The following is a 20,160-nucleotide window of genomic DNA, read 5'->3' on the forward strand; positions in this document are numbered from 1 at the left end:
TTAATTGACGATGATAAATTTCCTAATGGATCACCCCGACTATGATACTACTTTTGTAGAAAGGGCCATTCACGGTGTTCCCTGGCCTCTTGCCCTCACTTCCAAAGTGTGTTCATACACCAGCCTGTATCTGAACAAGTCAGAAGTGGACAAGCCTAAGGCTGGGAAACAATAAGGTCACACCAAAGCTAAGGCTGACTTCCAATTCCAGGGCTTTTTGCCTACTTCATCCTTCTCAGAGCATGTGTAAATGGAATGAACTTTCTTATGGGAGCAAACGTGAAAATAGAAAGAAGACCTCAAGACTAATCTGAGTCAAGGGAGTTGGAAATGCCTAGTCAGGGCTTCATCTTGCTCAAGTGCCATCCATTGGGGTAAAGGACCACTCCCGGACTTAGGACAGGAATCATCTGCTTCACTAAATCCCAGTTCCCTGGAGAGTGCCCTTCTGCTGAGTTGCACTGGCTGGTGTTACCAGCAATAGGGAGCTTCTGTGTCCCACCTTCCCTCTCTGTTACTATCCCCACTCTCACTTCTCCTCTGTGGCATCCATACAGGGTAGGGGTCCAACCCACCTTTGCTAAAGGAAGAAGTGAAGGCACAGACAAGCTCAACACAGGAGGGAGTGGGGCTGTAAATTTCCAAAGAGCTATGAATCCCCTGGAATGCTACAATTAATGATGCACATTTGGTGACAAATTTGACTTCAGGGGTATTTCTCCCTTGCTCATTTTATGCCGGGGTGGGAACAGCCCTGGCAGAGGGGCGGGGGAAAGTCAGGCCAGCTCCCCTGTCAGGCTGAATCCAGGGAACTCAAGAAATTTTGAAGGGTCAGGAAGAATTTGTGTGGGGCCTGGAGTGTGGAGAGGGGGGCATGGGGGCCTAGGCAGAAGGTTTGCTGGCTATGTCAGTCTGGGGTCACAGGCCTCTTGCAAAACTGATGAAAGTTGCGGACCTTCAGCTCAGAAAAGAATACTAGCATTGCACACAGTCGCGCAAATCAGCCTACAGTTTCAGAGGGGCCAAGGACTCCGGGAAGTTCCTGGAACCCAGGGCCTTAAGTTAAGGTCCCAGGTCTAGATCCTGACTCCTGAAGTCCTCTACCCCTTGTCCCCATGCTGGACTCGCCGGGCCTGGGGGCCTTCTAGCTGGTTCTGCAGCCGCCTTCCCCTGTCAGAGGAGCTTGGGCACCTGCCCTTCGCGGAGCTCCCCCTGGGTGCTCACCTATCCTGGAGTAAGGAAAGGCGCCCCGAAGAAAACATCCCTTAGACGGCGCAGGGAGCAGCCGATGCCTGGGGCACCTAGGGCGACGCCGGGCAGACCAGGGAGGCACTGGCAAAGGGCAACGCGCGGGGGCAGGGCGGAGAGGTGAGGGAAGCTGCGAGCAACTCCGCCCAGCCCCAGCCAGTCCGCCCAACGACCCCTGCCGGTGCCCCAGAAAATCCCCCTCCCGGCTTTGCGCGCGCGGCCCCTCAGACCCCAGTGGGTTTCCCTTTGACCTCTGAAGGTTTAAAGTCCTTCTCTGGCTGGGTCTGGCCAGCCCTCCAGGAGCGATCCGTCTCTAGTCCCCAGGACCCCCTCCAGCCGAGCACCACTGCCCAGCCACAGCAGGTGCGGGGCTGGTGGTGGGGAGGGGAGGGATGGGGGCCAGGATTTGGAGCGTGTGACTCAGGAGTACGGGAGGAGGGGCTAAGAATTCAAGAAGCCTGTGTGAGAGCAGCTCGGCGCTCCGGCACAGCAGAGAGCGCTGGGAGCCGGAGGGGAGCGCAGCGGTGAGTCAGGCTGCCCCGAGCCGATCCCGAGAGGGGCGCAGCGCGGGCGCGGGCAGGGGTGGCTGGGCTTCGCCGGAGAGTTTGCAAGGATACCGGTCTGGCGAGCTCTCTGGTTACCCCCGAGGCTCCCGCAGGCCGAAGAGCAGCCCTGAGAAATGTCCCGAGTGGGTGTGGGGGCGCGGGACCCTCGCGGGAGGACGAGTCGGACCGAGGGAACAGCGTTCGTTCTGGTCGTGAAGTTCCTAGTCCCGGGATGGCCTGCAGTCCAGGGAGCAGCCCTGGCGCCTGCAGAAGCCCAAGGCCATGCCAGGGTCTAGCTCGAGGGCTAGAAGTGGATAATGCGCAAGTGAGGGAGAGCGAATGGGCGCGGAGAGGGATGCGCCGGCAGCTGGCGCGCCGGGGCGGGTGGAGTGGCCGCCAGCACCGCGGGGGGAGTGCAGAGCGCGCGGGCTGAGGTGAGCGCCGAGTCGGGAAAGTGCTGCGCGGCCCCCAGGTAGGGGAACGAGCGGAACGGGGCGCGCTAGACCTGGGGCAGTTCCCTCAGCGCGTCTCCGAAGGGCAGGGAGTCGTGACTGAGGGCCCCGGGGGTTAACGCAGGAAGTCTGCGAGCCAACGCCGGGGTCCGTCCGGCGTACCGGGGCCCTCCACGGAGCCGCGTTGGACAACCTCAGGTCGAGGTCGCCAAGGTTCAGCCCTGCCACTTGGGTCACACGCTTCATCTCCAGCTGTCTGCTGCCAGGTGTGGGAGAAGCGGGCGTGGAAGGTTGGGGCGGGGAGCGCCTTGAGTTCAGGCGAGGAGGATCTAGGGGAGGGAAAGAGGACTCAGGGGTCAGGGAGCTGCAACTTTGAGCCAGCAGAAACAAGCAGCTTAGCTCCCTCTAATTACAAACCTCCTTCTAAAAAAAAAAAAAAAAAAAAAAACACTCCGAGATTCTTAAGGAAGGTGTTTCGTGCTTGAACTTTTTCTTGTCTTGTGATTTGAGAGATTAAAAAAGAGCCTGCTTGCTAGGCTGGTTTTTCCAAGTTGTTCCAGGTTGGAAGTTGTAACAGTTCGAAGGATAATTTATGAGTGTTTCATGCATTAAAGTGTATTACAGCAAAGCCTTTTGGGTGCTGTGGGTATTAAGGAAAACTTAGTGCACGTTCCCAGCTGGAAACCAAAATAGTGCTCTCCTGGGTGCCTCTGCCCCATCTGTCATCCAAGGCCAATGGAAATCCTGTAGAAAAGGCACTTGATTAATTGTCCTGGCTCCATCCTCTGGGCACACCCACTGCCAATGCCAGTCCCCTCCTCCCCAGTCCATGCATAGCCAGCTGCACTCTGCAAATGCAGAAATGACAGTGGAGGCCCCATCAGTAACTTCTCTCCAGGGTCCTCAAACTCTTGAAGCTGTCAGTTAAGTCTGCTGGAGGGGAATCTTTCCCCTTCTCGAGGCAGTGCAGAAGGGCAGCAGGCATTGGCCCCTGCCAGCCCTTCTTATCCTGTGTTTACGGTTTCCTCCTGAATGTCTGAAACTTTCTCCCTCTGCAGAGTCACAGAAGAAAGGCTGTATCAAACCTGATGGGTCTCTTTTGTTGAATAAGTCATATGTCAACCTGAGCGACCCAAATGTCAATTCATGATGGGCAGTGTTTCCAGAGGGTCAGAGGAGACGGGCGGGTCTGGGGGCTGAGACTGGCCTAGCTGGAATTGACTCACACAAAAAGCGAACATTCCTCTTGTTGAAGGGGGATAGGGTTAATGCCACATGTTACCAAACTCCTACCCCACTCTTTCCCCAACATCTCTATGCAGGTGAAGGGAAAAAGGAAGCACCAAAAATGGAAAGCCAAGATCACAGGGGCATGAGAATATTAATTTGACAGAAGTATAGGAGCACCTCAGAGGATTTTAGAACCAGCTGCTGGCACCACTGCATTTCCGACAGCAGCCCAGGCCCACCAGAGAAATGAACTGGGCCCACTCAGGGCAGTCATCCTGGTATTGGTGACTCTTTCCCTACTTTTAACCTGTACCAAGGAATGAGGTTCTTGCCTTCTCCTATTGCCCACCCCACAACTCTCCTGCCCCAAGGGCCAGTGGGAGCAAGGAATGAGGCTTCACACTCTCATTCTCTTTCAGGGAGAAATCTGTGCCTTGGACAAGAAGGGGGCCCTGGCTGCCGACATCAGCAGGGAGAGTAGGGTAGGGCAGGGCAGGGCTGGAGCCCGAGGGAAGTTTCTCATCATTACCGAGATTAAACTGATGAAAAAAATCACACAACTTTACTTTTTAAAGAGTGCTGAGCACTCCTGCTGCTCATTGATGGAGTGCTTTACTGCAGTACCCTGCATGAGAGCAGCAGGGAAACTACACAGAGATTCAACCACTGCTCTTCTCTATTGGGCATGGAGTAGGGCCAAGGCCCAGATCCCCAAGCAGATGTCAGTGCCAGACCTGGGAGCAGAAGCCCAGCCATTTACCTTTTCCAAGTAAGAACTTTCACTGACTTCAGAGTCTAGAGCAAGCCTTAGAGACCTTTGCTGGCAGCAGATTCTCTGCTCTCAGGAAGCAGTGGAAGGTTTGCTGACGGCTTGCATAAAATCTCTGGATATCTGTGTGCAAACAACCCATGCTCCCAGAAAACACCTTTCTGTGGCACAGAAAGAGTTCCTGTGTGTTTCTTTCACTAGCACCTCTGATCTCACAAACCATCAGCTCTCAGGCTTAGCCAGTTCTGAGAAGTCAATTCTGTGGTGGACCATTTTGAGAAAACAGTGTACAGTGGCATCAGGTAAATAAATGAGGATGAAAGACCCTTCCCCAATCCATTCCCATGAGACATCGCTTGACAACAGTGGGGAAACAGTTAAGATCCTAACTCCAGATAGCAGTGAGGCCAGGATGATCGTGAGGCTGATATGTGAATGGAGAAACTGAGGCTTTGGGGCCCTTGGTCTTTTATTAGGCTGTGCAGAAGCATGGAAACGTCACTATTTGAGCCAAGGAGAATAAACCTTCAGCCACAAAGTTTAGTGAAGACCAGAAGAATGAAAACATGCAATGGAGAAGACTTTCTGGTGGTTCGTGATGTTTTCATTGCTCCTCTCTGGGCTACTTTACATGCTTTTGAGGCCTCAGACTAGGACACAGTAGGAATCAGATTAAAATGTTAGGATGATCCCTTGATATTCTTCTCCTATATTTTGGGTAAACTTCCTGTTATAGTTTCCTCACTTGTGAGAAAGGAAGGGAAGTAGCTTTGTGACCTTGAGCAAGTCGCTAAACTTCTCAGGCCTCACTTTCCCAACTCATTAGGCAAGTATATTGGATTGATATTTTTTCTGAATGGAGCTGTCAGCATTTTGGGACAATTCTTGGTTAAGTGTGACCAATCTGCACAGTGCAGATAGTTTAGTATTCCTGCCTTACCTCCTAAATGTCAGAAGTCATAGTGACAACCCCAAATGCCCCTCATAGAGGGCTAAGTGTATTCAAAGATAATGCTGCTCCCAGTTGAGAAGTCTTTTGGAAATTACCAATAAGGGCCCTATTGTTGGGGTTTCTGTGGTTAATGATCAAATTGGGGCTCCAGAAGTCGATCCCTGGGCTTCATCCTCCAAGAGCCAGCAAATCAGACTCTAGGCCACCATCGGCAGGGACTTCAGTGCTGTAGTCCCACCAGGTGTCATCCTTTGCCTTTTGTGAGTGAAGTGGACTACAAATGACCCATGGGAAAAGAAAACCAGAAAGAGTAAGGTGAAGGGACAGGTGCTATTAGAGCATGGCAGCTTCCTACTCTGCCATATGTTATTAAAAACACAGGCAGACTGCATGCCTGTGGAGTCTGCAGCACTGGGAGGAAATCCTTCCCTCCTTTGCTAAGTGGATCACACTCTGGCATCAGGAGTTTCCTTCCCTGAAGCAGAAGCCCGCAGCATTGACCGCACTTAATGCAACATGAGTGCACGTTGACATCGAATTAATACAACTGTGCCCAAGCTGTGAAAATAAATGAGAATTGATAATGTGACATTTCATTGAAAAAAAAGTAGGCTAGCAACACTACACTTGAGGGATGGTGCTTGTGGCACTGGGTTTATTCTCAAGTAGAATAGCTCATTATTCTCACCTCTGCCTCAAGGTCTCATTGGGGGACAGAAAATAGAACTATTTGTTTATTTATAGTACATAGGGTTAAAATGAATAATGTCTTCAGAGGGTAGGAGGGTATTATAGGAACACATGCTTTCTACTCATGCCCAGCTCATTACAAGTAGGAGTGAAAAGGAACTGCAGAGCTTGGCGCTGATTTCAAATGAGGAAAAAAAAAGAAAGAAAAGAAAAGAAAGAGAGAAAGAGAGAAAGAGAGAAGAGAGAAAGAAAGAGAAAGGAAGGAAGGAAGGAAGAAAGAAAGAGGGGAGAGGGAGGGAGGAAGGAAGGAAGGAAGAAAGAAAGAAAGAGTCTTAAGAAGCTCCCTCCCCAAATGAGGTTGATCTGATGATGAAATCTGTCAGGTGGAACTAGCAACAATGCTTTTGAATTGCCTAAGAATGTAGCCAACGCATTCACGTGCGGGAAGTCTTTTTTTTTTTTAGTAGTACTATTAGTCAGAGTCAGACAGTCAGGATTTCCCTGAAAATCCACCACTGGGCTAAGCAGATTGAGATGTTTTGGCACTTTTGGCACCGCCTGTGGTGGCTTCTGCAGGTGGAGAGCCCTGCAAATGAAAGAAGCTGGCTATGAAGTCAGTGGGAATGAACCGCCCAAGTTTCACACAGAAGCCATTCCACATTGGGCAATTTCAATCCACTACTACAGTAGTTTCCCAATAACCACGAAGTATTTGTTATCAGTACAGATGGGCTGATTTGGCTGCTCCTTCAGTAGTCAGAGTTGGTGGTATAGGTCACCTCCCCTCTGTGTGCAGTTGCTAAGTGAGCCCAGGGAGGATGGTCTCAAGAGCTCAGCCGTTGCCCAGGTTAGGGGGTGGGGGAGACTGTCCTGACTTCAGTTCTTCATCATTACAGATGGATTACAACCCTCATTAGTAATAGAGTGACTTGCATGTCTCACTTGCTCAGTCTAGTGAAATGCCAACCCATTTTTGGATCTGAGCAGACCTGGCTGAGAGGTCAACAGATTGAGGTACTGCCTCATCACTATGGATAACTATGTATTGAACCCCCATTGTGTATGAGTGATGCCAAGTGGGACAGGCTCCCTTTGGATTATGGAGAACACTTTCAGAAAAAGAAGTCACACTGTTTATAGCTGCCTGAGAGGTGCTGGACTAGATAAGCAGGGGGAAGGACAGAGCACTCCAGGAAAGTGGAGACATAGGAGGGCCTCTCCTGTCCCTAAGTTTTCTCATCTGTAAAACAAAGATCGTAGTAGTAGCTATGCTGTCATCTGGCTGTTGTGCACATTAAGTGGGAAGTCGTAGGCAGAAGAGCAGCACAGGCCTGGCATAAGGTGGGCACCAACGAACATGAGCTTCCTCCCCTCACGTTCTCCCTTGGAAGGGCTGATCTGAGGGGAGCCCCCACTTCATGGTTGTTGTTGTTTTTTTTTTTATTTCAGGTAGGATAACATCTTTTTTGTATGTTTTTAATGTATTTGTGCATATAAAGCTTTTCTGTATTGGGAGGAGAAATCTTTTTGGTTGCATTGAAGACTTCTCTAGGAATTTACTCACTGATATTTTGACCTTCTGTAATTAACATTCTCATTTTGATAGAATTTTAACCAAACATTTCATCTTGCGAATTATCTTCGCCTCGTAATGTCTGGGTAAGAGAAGACTCACGGAGGTTCTCCTGTAATTTTCTTTCAGAGACAAACTTCTCCTCAGACTTTTATTTCAGAAATGTTATGCAATGCTCTCTAAATAAGGCATTTCTTGAGAATGACCATGTTTGCTGGCAGCTTTAAGAATGTTTTGCTTCCTTACTCCACGTAACAACTCCTCTGTGTCTTTAGGATTTTAAATGTCTTAGGAATTCTTCAAGTTTACAAGAAAAGAAAGAGAAAGTGAATTTTGCTATGGCAGTGGGGCATTTCTGTTCTCCCAGACCAAGAGCCAAGGGTTAAGCAGCTGTTGCTGAATTACATAGAACCTGCGGTTAAAGGGGAAGATAGTCCTTGCCCCACAGGGGAGGGGGCCCACCAGGTATCAGGCTACTGGATAGATTTTCTTCTCTCAATTAGCATCCTTATTAATATGCTACCTGGGACACTGGGCACTGTGGGGACTCAAAATAAATATAAATCATGATCCTGCCCCAAGGAGCTTGCTCAGGAGTCATAACTAAAAGGCTTAGTGGCTCATCAGAGAATATAAATGAGCTGAGGCCAGAGATTGCTGGGGCTGTGAAAAACTAGAGAGGCTATGCCTCATTGTTAAGGGACAGGCCAACCATTGCTATAAAGGATTATAGGTCCAATACAGATCTCTTCAAGAACTTTTCAAGAAAAGCCAAAACTTTGAGACTGAAAAGCCAAAACTTCGAAATTTCTTCACTTTCCACACATGGGTACAGACCAAACAAAACTTGTCTGCAGGCTTTTTAATCTTCTTATGTAAATTAACACATGGAGCAATTGCAAGCAGTATCAAAACTGGAACTAGTGGAAGTACTAATTCCGTGAATATATGACCTCCAAGAGGGACAGGTCTGGATGTCAAGAAGACTTTCAGGGAGGCTCCTCGGAGGGCAGTGAGGGGCTGTCCCATAGGCAGGTAGGATTTTACAGGAGTCCTGGCACACAGTCAGACAGAACTGGATTTAGGTCCAAGTTCACTTCTCATTAGCTCTGTGAGCACATTACTTAACCCCTGTAAGCCTCAGTTTCTTCATCTGTAAAAGGAAATCATGATGCCAACTGATTTTTGAGGGCAATTGTGAAGGGGAAAGGAGAGAGTGCTGGAAAGTTCTTACCGCAGAGTCCGGAATATAGCCAATGCCCAGTAAGCTGAGGCCCCCTTCCCGATGTGGACCCCCTCATTGACATTGCAGACAATTGCTTTTCAAGGATTTTGAATTGCTTTTTCTGCCCCAGGAAAAGCACAGGAGGTCTGGGTTATTTTTCTCTTCTCCTGCCCTCTTCTTTCTTCTCCCCGAGGCCTGTGGCTGCTTGCCCAGTTGCCGTTTGTCAGAATCCCACCCTTTAAAAACCTGACCTGGGCCACAGCAGAAAAACACAACCCTACTCAGTAAGGAGAAGTACTCCAGGAGGCTGTATAGACACGCACGGCAAATATTTAAGGAATTCTTAGGAATAAAAAAAAAATTCGTAAATCTGGATTTTTGCATGAGGCCATCACAGGAACATGTTTTCTCAATTAGCGTGCACATTGCTTGGAGTGAACTCACCGAGTCCACAGCCCATTAGGGCTGACTCGAGCTGAGCCACCTGATCAGACTTCACTTTCCATGACCTAAATGTGATTCAACCAACCCTGCCACTGCCCCTAGCTGCTGAAACAAAATCATCCCTGAAATCCTAAACCAGGGTGGAGATGTACATGCTCCTCTGAAAAGCAATCTAATTTCAGATCCTGGTTGTATTCACCCCAAATTGAGAAAGACAGCACTACTCTGGAGGGTGGATTGATAGAGTCACCACAACACCTTGCATGTTTCTTTTCTTTTACCATTTATTGTTAGATGGCGACTGTGTGTAGCCTTTCAGAACAGATGAGTTCTTTAGGTTCTGAAAACAGAGAAAATAGTTTCTTTTGCTAAAGCATATATCAATTGCCTAAAATATTAGCAGTCAGTGCCTGAGATGAGTGATTATATATTCTGGATGGTTTCCTGGACTGACTCTTTTCCAAGCAAATGGCTTTGTCAGATATTTGTAATTTCTGAAATATTTTATTAATGATGTCCTCTTGCCAGAGGGATGGTCCAGAGTACACAATTAGCTGCATGCCTCAGAAGCGAGATGCTGCCCAGCATCCACTAAGATCAAGCAGGAGTTCAAGGACACTTCTAATCAACTGCCATAGAGCAGAGAAAAGAAAATGTTTTTACAAGTTGAAGGCCGGGTGTGTGGCCCATGCCTGTAATCCCAGCACTTAGGGGGCTGAGGCGGGAGGATCACTTGAGGACAGGAGTTTAAGGCCATCCTGAGCAACAAAGTGAGACCCCATCTGTACAAAAATAAAAATAAAAAAATTAGCCAGGCATGGTGACATATACCTGTAGTCCTAGCTACTAAGCGGGTTCAGGTGGGAGAATCACTTGAGCCCAGAAGGTTCAGGCTGCAGTGAGCCATGATCATACCACTGCACTCTAGCCTGGGCAACATAAGTGAGACCCTGCCTCCAAAAAAAAAAAAAAAGAAAGAAAGAAAGAGAGAAAGAAAAAAGAAAACAAAATACAGGTTGTGAAATCAACTTAGTCTGCAACTCTCATTAGGGAAAAAAATGAAAGAGAATAGAGTAACATTTTCAAAAATTAATATGCATTGCATATAGCAAGGGAAAATTTTTATGAAACTTTTGTTTTAGTTGTACTGTATCTATGTACATTTACATATATATGCAAACTGGCTCATGATGGAAAATGCATTTTTTTACTATAAGTCATAGTCAAAAAAAGTGTGAAAGCCACTGGCATAGACAACAGCATGATTTTGAACAGCGGATGGCTCTGAAGCCAGGCAAGCTTGGGGTTAAGTCCCAACTCTGTGATTTGCAGTTGTGTGATCTTTGGTAACTTTCATTCTCTAAGCATCAGTGTCCTCATCTGTAAGGTGAGACTAGTTTCTCCCTTGTATAGCTGTTGTGTAGATTAAGTGACAAAGTGTATGAAGTACATCTGTGAAGTACATACATAGATGTATGAAGTACATACTATGAAGTTCTGTGCCTGCCACCAAGGATGCCACCAAGTCATCATCTGCCTTCCCCTTGCCCATTCCTCCTCCTTCTCTTCTTCCTCTCCTTATCTTCCTCTTCCTCCTCCTCTTCTTTTCCCTTCACCTCTTCATCTTTCTACTTCCTTCTTCTCTTCTTTTCCTCTTCTACCTCTTCCTCTTCCCTCTTTCTTATCTTCTTTGTAACTACTCAACATTATCAGAACTATTGACAATGTTTTTAACCCTAAGGTTTGCTTTTTCTCTGGCAAACACAGCAAAGAAGCAACAATAATCATATCTTGTCTTTGGCCCCATCTTCTGCACCGTCTTTCTCCCATTTGATGCTTGCAAAACCATCTTTCTGTGATTCTCTTCCCCAAGCATGACCATAACAGTAATTGTCCAAGGGGCACAGGACATCCTCCTCCCTGTCACTGGGCACTGACAGTGGGTAGCATGGCCTTTCCTGGCCTTGCCTCTGGGGTAAACGCTTTGGTCCTAGTGTGGGTTCAGTGACTTTGGAAGGAGCTTCTGATCCCACAAAATCATATCCTTCCACTTCAGTATATTTTTATAAGAACAACAGGGCTAAGATACCATTAAAATGTTGATATTGTCAAAATTCTAAAGAAGTTTCTGCCCAGAGCAGAGAGTCTAACATTTTCTCCTGAGCGAGGCTCCAGGCTGCCACAATGTGGAGGGTTTCAATTTCTCCCCGGTATAAACAGTTTAAAGGCTCTTAATGTGAATGCTGGAGCTGACACCTTCAGATAAACCCTGATCCTAACTCCAGCCCTCAACCCAATGGGCAATCTATCACTGACCTCGGACCTTTGGTTCCCAGTGGAGGGCACGTGAAAGAGTGACCCACACCAAGATTCTACCTTAGGGCCACAAAGGTGACATGTCCCAATTTTCTTGAGAGCCTGTCTAATGTAGCCTCTGAGGACAGATCAGTGGTGACAAACTGCCTACCTCTTAGTTCTCATGGAAGCTTAGCCTGCCCCATTCTGTATTCACCCTTGTTCCCCCAGGGCTCATTCCAACTCTCTCCTAGTAAAATGCCCTCCCACTGGGCCCCGTTTTCACCGCTAGTACTCATAGAGGATTATTAGTGACATCTCCTCTCAAATGCTGAATTCCTGTCCAGACCAAAGATTTCATGCTGCTTTTTAGGCAGCTAAGATATCTCTATTTGAGGTTGCAAGGTAGTGGGACAGAAGGCGAGAAAAGAGACCTGCTTCTAGGGATAATGTTCATCTTTTTAAGTGTATCCTCTTCTCTCCACCGCTTATTCCACTATTGCCTATAAAATTAATGTCGCCTAGCCAGTTGCACATTTTAAATAATATTTATAGCAGAAGAGAGACATTTGTCACATCATGCCCTGCCCCCACCTCCCAAGCAGGTGGATGATATTGAGCCAAGCACCAGGGAGCTGGAGTGGACTGCAAACAAGCCAGCAGAGAGATGTTTAAATTCATTGCCATTGCACCTGTTTTAAGAGGAAAAAGCAAATGCTGACTTACTTTTTTTGTGCTGAAAAGGTGGTGGGGAGAATGTATTTCCACCCTTTCTGAAAATTGCAATGACAAATGGAATCAATTGCCCCTGAAATGACACACCACTAAGAATGTTTCTTACGCATGAAACTAATTACCTTTCTTTTCACCTGGGTTCAAGAGTGTTGTGCTTGTGTTTTCACAGGGAAAGTGTGAACACTAGAAAGGTTTTCATTTTCTATTTTGAAGAGGTCAGACTCCAAAGCTTGACTTCAGATTTCATGCCCATGTGTCAGCATCTCTGTGTCTTGGAAATGAAAGAAAATATTTTGGGGGTGGGGTTTTCAAGTGCTGTTGTTTTTGAACTTTTCCAAAAAAGAACAGGAGATGTCAGAAAGCAGAGAGCTTAATAAAGCAACACAAATATGTTTCAAAGGTTCTTTTTAATGCGTCTTTATGATTAAGCCAAAAAATAATAATTTTAAGTTGACATGGTGCACAAAATGTTCATCTTCCAGTCATTTTGACTTCTTAAATGACTATGAACCTATTACAGAATTCTGACTGGCAATACTGGTGTTTAGAAAAATCTGTCCGTATCTTCTTTCTTTTATGGTTTGGGAAAGTTATTATGTAAGAAATAAAAACTAATGGCTAAGTCAGGGGTAGATTATTTCAGCTCAGTAATACCTAGATTTAGGAGATGAGGAATTTATTCCTGATTCAGAATCTTACTAGTGGTATAATTTAGGCAAATTACAGAACCTCTCTGAGCCTCTGTTTCTTAATCTGGAAAATGAGAATAATGCTACTTCCCCTGCATATCTATTAGGGCTGTTGCATTGGATATGGTTGATGGATGAGGAAACATCCTGGTTGTAGACACAGAAGGTAAGATGCGAAAGCCTGGACCAGGAGTGTGAAACTCCAGGTGCTTGTGCTGGTTCTGGCCTTAATAGCATGAGGGATCTTGACAGTCACTCGCCCTGGCATTGAGCAGTTCTGGCTCCTCCTGGTCCATTCCAAACGCAGTAGCAGATGTAGATGCACTCACATAAACTTGGGCAGAGATGAGGTATTCCTGCCATGGTCGGAATGGAGGCCTGTGCCAGGCATTGAGCGAAACCTTGTGAGGCAGAGGCCAAGAACACCACAGAAAAAGCATGAATGTGGAAACAGGCTTTCCAAGGTTCCAGTCCCAGGAGTCGTGCTTAAAGTACATGTGATGGAAAGCGAGTTGCTATAGTGCTCTGATTTTCAGTTTCTTCAACTGTAAAGTGGGATCAGTAGCACTTATTTCTTAAAGATTAACCAAGGTGGCTTTTGCTCAATCATTTGGTTGTCTAAAACTTGGATATAGTACCTTATAGTAGTTCAGTACCATTGCCGCCACCATTGAACACAAACGAGTGCCTGAGGAGCTCCCCAACTACTCAGTCTAAGGCAGATGTAACAACAGTGCCAGGACGCCTCAGGAATACACATGTCCCTGTCTCTTCTCCTAATGTCCCTTCTCCCTCATTAGTCCTCCTCCCTGGCCTCCTTTGCTGGCTTCTCCTTATTCTCTGAACCTCTAAATATGGAGTGCCCTAGAGCTTAGCTTTCCTTTCTAGATTGCCCGCTTCCTGGATGATCTCATCCTCCCCAGGCATGAGCTACGATCTACAACTTCCGGATGTTCATTTCCAGCCTGGATCTCTCCCCTGGGCCCCAGACTCTTATATTCTACTGGCGTGTCCACTTGGATGTCTAAAGGACATCTCAAATTTAGAATATTTTTAACCCCCAAACTACTATTCTCCTAGTCTTCTCTACTTTAGATAATGACATAATTATTCCCACAGAATAATCTAGAAACCATACTTGATTCTGCCTTCCCTCTCACCTTTTATATCCAATTCACCAGCAAGTTTGTTGGCTTCACCCTCAAAATGTAGTCAGAATCCAATCACTTCTTACAGTCCACTGCTCCCTCTTTAATCTGAGCCAGGGTCACCTCTCACGTAGACCTCTTCCTGCATCTCCTGCCTCTGCTGTTGTTTTTCTTTTAGGCCAACAGCAGCCAGAGTGCCCTTTAAAAATGTAAATTGCAATGGTTTTTCCCAGCTCTGAGCCTCCCATGGATTTCCACTATATGTAGACTAAAATTATCTTGCCATGGCTTTTGTTCAGTGGTTCTTAAATGAAGGTGATTTTTCTCCTAGGGGACATTTGGCAATATCTATGACCACCTCATTTCTGTGGTCTTAAAGGGGGTGGTGGAGGCCTCAGGGGTGTTACTGGCAGCCAGTGGGTAGAGGCCAGGGGTGCAGCAAAACAACATGCACAGGACAAGCACCTGCAACAAAAAAATCATCTGACCCAAAATGTTGATAGTTCTGGGGTGGAGGAAATCTGCCTCATACGATCTGGACCCTGACCGTCTCCAGCATCTTAATCGCTCCTCCCCTTGTGGTTGTGTGGTGACCACACTGACCTTTTTGCAATGTCTTCAACATGCCAACCTTGTTACTGTCTTGGGGCCTTTGCACTCACTGTTTGCTCTATTTGGGACACTTCTACCCACAGATCTTCACATGGTTAGCTTCTGATCAACATTTTTAGGTCTGCTATCACCTCTTGATCATCCTAATCTAAAATATCTATCCTACCCCCACCAAGTCCTGCCACTCTATTCCCCCACCCTGCCTTACTTATTTTTCAATACTTAATTTTATGATTTGTTTCGTTATTTTATTATCTGTCTCCTCCACAAGAACATATGAATGAGGGCAGGAACTTTGCTGTGTTTATTGAGGGATCCATTCGTCATGTAGTAGGAGCTCTATAACTCTTTGTCAAATGAGTAATTCAACAAATAATTGACAAGGATAGCAGACATGGCCTATGACAGAATGTTAGGAGAAGAGATCAGAGGTATCTAGCATTTCAGGGAATGCTTTCTGGAGTAGGCCAGCCATGGGCTGCCCTGTGAGTTTCCGGAGTACCCCGCCTCTCCAGATGACCTAGCCCTAAAATGGAGAAGGGCTTCCTCTCAAGCATATATGCATCCCCTGTAGCCTTCTTGTAGAGACAGCTGTGGATTTTAACCTGTGATAGGACAGAAACCCAAGCTTTAGGGCTCAGGGGTCTAGGCTCTGATGGAAGAGAGGAATCAGGAAAGAAAGTGAGTAGGAGAGAAGCAGGGCCAGGAAAGAGAAGCCGAAGCTCAGGTTGGCTCAGGTCAGGAATGGAGCCCAGTATACAGGGAAGGGAGGGGCCAGGGAAGGACAGCTCCAGAAGAAAATCTCTGGGTTGGCTCATCCTGGGGTGAGGAGCCAATTGAGGAAGCTATGAACTGGAAGGCAGATAAGGGACAAAATCAAACCTTTCATATAGCCTGGCAGAGACAGAGTCCTGTTTAGACATAGTGACCCATATAGAGCCTGTACCACATGAGAAACATGACATTATGACACACACAGTTAGTTCCAGGACAGTCTCGATTCCAAATGCTCTGACCCGTCATCAAACATTGATCTCGTCCTTCACTTTTAGAAAGTCATGACAGTAACACCACATGTAACAGTGCTTAGCAATGCCAGGTGATGGGTGGGTGTTCACCTCCATCCAGGTGAGCCCCTTGTACCATCTCAAAATAATGATATTGATGTCCAGTTCTTAAGGGAGATGAAGTGAGCAGGGCAGGTCATAGATCATATTTCCAAGGTCCCAGGATTCCAGGTTATACAAATTCTGGGATTTGCAGATCACACAGTCTCTCACAGGAGAGGGATGCCTGGTGGCGTGTACACAGCTCTGGCCATCCTGGCATTGTTTCCAAGAGAAAGGGTATGGTCAGGGTCTGTGCCCTCAGGGCCACCTCAGGACACTTACTCATAACTCTGGTTCATTTTGCTGCCTGGATCCTTCTGTGGAGATGACTACATGTGATTAGCTGGCCAACACCTCATTTTATTAGTCTGTTTTAAAGTTTTAAAGTAACACACCTAAGATGCAGACAGCTTACTCCAACCTAGCAAAAATGTCATTATGAAAATTTACAAGGTCTACAGTGTGATATAATGGTGATGAAATTCAGATGTGTCAAATTACCCTCATGTTTAATTTAGCCTGACTCAGTCCACAGAAATATGGATTTTCCCACAGATGTAGTCTCATAGCTGCCTGGGCACTGTGTGCTTTGCAGGGCTGAGGCTATGATAAGGTTGCCTGTCCCACAGCCTCAGAAGTGATAAAACAGCCTGTGCTGACCATCCCTTCCTGCGTCCTCAGAGAGCTGCTGACAGGCCACTTTGTCTTTTCATTCACAAAACCCATCTGCCAACTGGTCTTTGGGATCCCCTTCCATCATTAGGTCCTCTTCTTAGTAGACACAGATTTGATACTCTCAAACTTCTGCTCCATTGAAACATGATCTCTGGATGTTCATTCCTACTAAGAAATACAGGGCTGATGAAGGCTCAGACCCATACTCATCCCAGGGGCAGATTCTAAGCAGCTGTCAAGTTCTCTCAGTTGGAAAGGTAATAAACCCCACTCAGCAACAATGGAACAAGCAAAAGCCTGGACCTGGTCCTTCCTTCTTGCTAGCAATGTGACTTTCAATAACTTGTACAAACTCCCTCTGAATCTCAGCTTCCTGAACTGTAAAACCAGAATAATAATAATACTCCCTTATAAAGTAGTGGTTGTAAGAAGAGAACATATGTAACACTTAGCACTGTGTTTGGCACATAAAAGCTGTTCAACAAATGGTAGCTATCCTCATTATATTATTAAAATCTTGGGAAGTAAGATTTCAGACATCAGTCAATGACTCATGGAAATGTTTTAGAGCTTGAGGTCTTTGCAAAGTGAGAGGGCAGGAGAGTGGAGCCTAAAACATGGGGAGGAAATCCCCATGCAAGGAATGCAGAAGGTCGTTGCCATGGCATCATGGTGACTGACCACTCATTTGTGGGCTAAGCCCCATTAAGCCAGCTGCAAAATAGGGGTAATAAAAATGTTGCTATAATTATTGAATATAGCAATGCTTATAAAATGGTTAACATAGCTCCAGGCACACAAGCCTCAAAAAATTTAGAGTTGTTGTTATCACAACCAGTCTTCCTTTGCTAGCTCCTCAATCATCTCTTTATGCTGGTCAAGCCACTATTTAGACAGGTCCAACCTGGGTTCCTAAGGCACTATTTCACAATTTAGGGGGGGACAGTGCAGCCCCCACCCCAAAGGTCTCTTAGTGTCAGAGGGCATTTATGGCCTCCAAAAATCACTCCCACAGATTTCTGGGGCCCACTCCTCGTAGCCTCCAGGTGGCTTTGTCACATGTAAAGGCAATGTCATGCTATGCACAGAAAGGGATCAGCCCCTTTCCTTTCTTACCATGGGCCTGGAGTTGGTCCCACCTGGCTGTCACCCTTCATTCCTGGGATGGTCATGAAAGCAAGGGATCTGTACCCCCTGAAAGGAATTTATTCAGCAAAGGGCAAGGCGCCCAGACTTAGCTTTTGCCATGGGCCCTGCCAGAAAGTGCTGGGCAGGGACAGAAAAGAAATTCCAGAGACAAGGTTTCTCTAGTGTCCTTGGACTTGGGGAGAAGTAAATTGTAGGGTTGTCTCATTTATGATCAAAGGTACCAAAACTTTATAAAATGCCATGAGGATATTTTCTCTGTGTTCCTAAGCAAACAGAAAAATGGAGAAACATTTTGGGTCCACCAAAATTGGTAGTTAGGATGAACTCTTACTGCAAGGGCCACATCTATCTCAAGCTAATTATGCAGCAAGTATGACTGCGTCCTCACTGTAGAGCATGCACTACTCTGGGCTTTTGGGGGCTGTAAGAACATTTAAGACTTACACCTGCCCATAAGGGGCTTGCCATCTGTTTGGTGCTTCTTATTTCAGTTTTAATTACAAGGAAGACTTTAGCCTTTTGGGAAAAGAATCACTAGGATGAATCTAATACTACAGGGCTGGCTGTCAGGCAGATTCTTTTATGACCCTGTGGCCTTGGACATGAAAAGGAAATGAAAACATTTCATTATAAGGTTTCTTCTCCCCTCCTGCATGCTCTACCATCTGCCCTTGGCTGTGACACACACACACATCCCACACACACATCATGCAAAAGTGGAGCCATTTCTGAGGCAACGGCAAACATAAAGAACTGCAATCCTTTCGGACTCAAAAATCCATAGAATCCTAGTGTTGAAAGAATAATGGGAAATAATTCAGTCATTTTGTTTATAATAAATGCAAAAAAAGAAGGAAAAAAAACCAAAAAGCTGGTGGATGAAGTTCCTTGATTAAAAATCACAGTGTTAGTAACAGCCCACCCAGCCCAGGGCTCTGTGCATTTCTTCCTTCCATTCTTTCATCAACTATTTATGAAGCACCAACATTGTACCAGGAGCTGTGCTAGCCACTGGTGATACAACAGTGGAAAAAGCCATACATGGTTCTCTCCCTCCTGACGGGGCTTACAGACTAGCCAGGAAGATAATCAGTCACCACGCAAAGAAATGACCATTTCCATGTGCTAAGTGCCATGAAGGAGAGTTCCACGTGCTGGTCCATACTGCATCTTAGTGGGCAGAGCAGGCTTCCTGGAAGAAGGGATGATTCATCTGAGGTCTGAAAAGTGGGCAGGAGAAGGAGAGGAAGGATGCTCCAAAGATAAAGAGAAGTCCTCCAGGAAAATGTCTCACATAGTGGCGGGCTGCAGCCAGCTCACACAGGCTCACCCCTGCTCCACCGTAAGCTTCTCTTCCCAGTTCCACTCCCAGTGAGGCCACACTTCTAGCCTGGAATTGGCCACACTAGGGATAATCACACGGCAGAAAGTAGCAGATGCTCTAAATTAGGGCTTCCACCTCCTTCTGCTTTGTAGAGCCATTTTTTACGAACACTTCATGGGCTTCATATACAGTGGTCCCCCCCTTAGCTGTGGTTTCACTTTCCAAAGTTTCAGTTACCTGGGATCAGTTGTGGTCCAAAAATATTAAATGGTAAATTTCAGAAATAAACAGTTTATGTTTTAAATTGTGCACCATTCTGAATAGTGTGATGATATATTGCGCCATCCCACTTTTTCTGCCTGGAACGTGAATCATCCCTTTGTCTGCTCTCTAGGCTACCTGCCCCTTAGTCACTTAGTAGCCTGCTTGGTTGTCAGATTGACTGTCACTCATTACCCACTTAGTCGCTGGTTTGGTTATCAGATGGACTGTTTCAGTATGGCAGTACTTGCATTCAAGTAGACCTTATTTTACTTGATAATGGCCCCAAAGCACAAGAGTAGGGATGCTGGCATTTTCTTATAATTGTTCTATTTTATTGTTATTGTTTTTTATCTCTTACTGTGCCTAATGTGTGAATTAAATTTTATCATAGGTTATGTAGGTTTGGGAAAAAAACATAGTGTATATAGGATTTGGCACTATTTACACTGGGGGTCTTGGAACATATCCCCTGTGGATAAAGAGCAACTATTGTATTCCACCTGTTTTCAGGCTGAGGGTGACACAAACACTGCCCTTTAAGCCACCAAAGGCCTGGTCCTGCTCCTGCAAAAACTCTACCGAATGCCTATTCCCAGAAAGGCACTGTCAACAAGTGACTTGGACCTTGGGGCTGTTTATTTCAGACCCTGGGCCATCTGGCTTCTCCCAGGATCCAGAACATCCCCACGAGTTAATACCAGGCAGCTAAGAAAGAGCCTGTTCTTTTGGTCTTCGCCACCCCCTTGCCATCTAATGATATTTATCAACCACCCACGCCTGCCCAGTGCTGTATAAGACACTTGGCCAGGCAGATCTCAAGTCAGGCTTTGACCCCTCAGGAATTCAGGGCCTGGCTGAGGCTGCTAGGCTGACATTGTTCTTCCTTAATATAAGGAAGAACTCAGGCCACTGGGGGCACAAGAACGAGGGCTGGGTGCCCAGCTGAGGGCATGATATAGGAGATGGTACTGCTGCAATTTTGTGTTTGTTTCTAGGCACCAGAAATGCCAGGTGAGTAGGGGTTAGAGTTCA

The 20,160-nt window shown here is 46.4% G+C and overlaps 1 protein-coding gene across 4 annotated transcripts in view; it reads left to right on the plus strand.

The window, feature by feature from the left end:
- Positions 1-1,481: 1,481 nt before the first annotated feature.
- Positions 1,482-20,160, plus strand: part of NGF (nerve growth factor) — a 52,565-nt gene continuing 33,886 nt past the window's right edge. Inside the window, exons 1-2 of one of the 4 annotated variants that reach the window (XM_024254108.3) lie at positions 1,717-1,772; positions 4,721-4,835. In XM_024254108.3, coding sequence (XP_024109876.2) covers positions 4,734-4,835 — 102 coding nt within the window. In that variant the 5' untranslated portion in view covers positions 1,717-1,772; positions 4,721-4,733. Of the gene's footprint in view, positions 1,773-4,718; positions 4,836-20,160 lie in introns of those variants that run through there. The other 3 variants (XM_002810389.6, XM_009245941.4, XM_024254109.3) reach the window with 3 other exon arrangements.

This window comes from Pongo abelii, chromosome 1 (assembly GCF_028885655.2).
Source record: "Pongo abelii isolate AG06213 chromosome 1, NHGRI_mPonAbe1-v2.0_pri, whole genome shotgun sequence".
NCBI lineage: Eukaryota > Metazoa > Chordata > Mammalia > Primates > Hominidae > Pongo > Pongo abelii.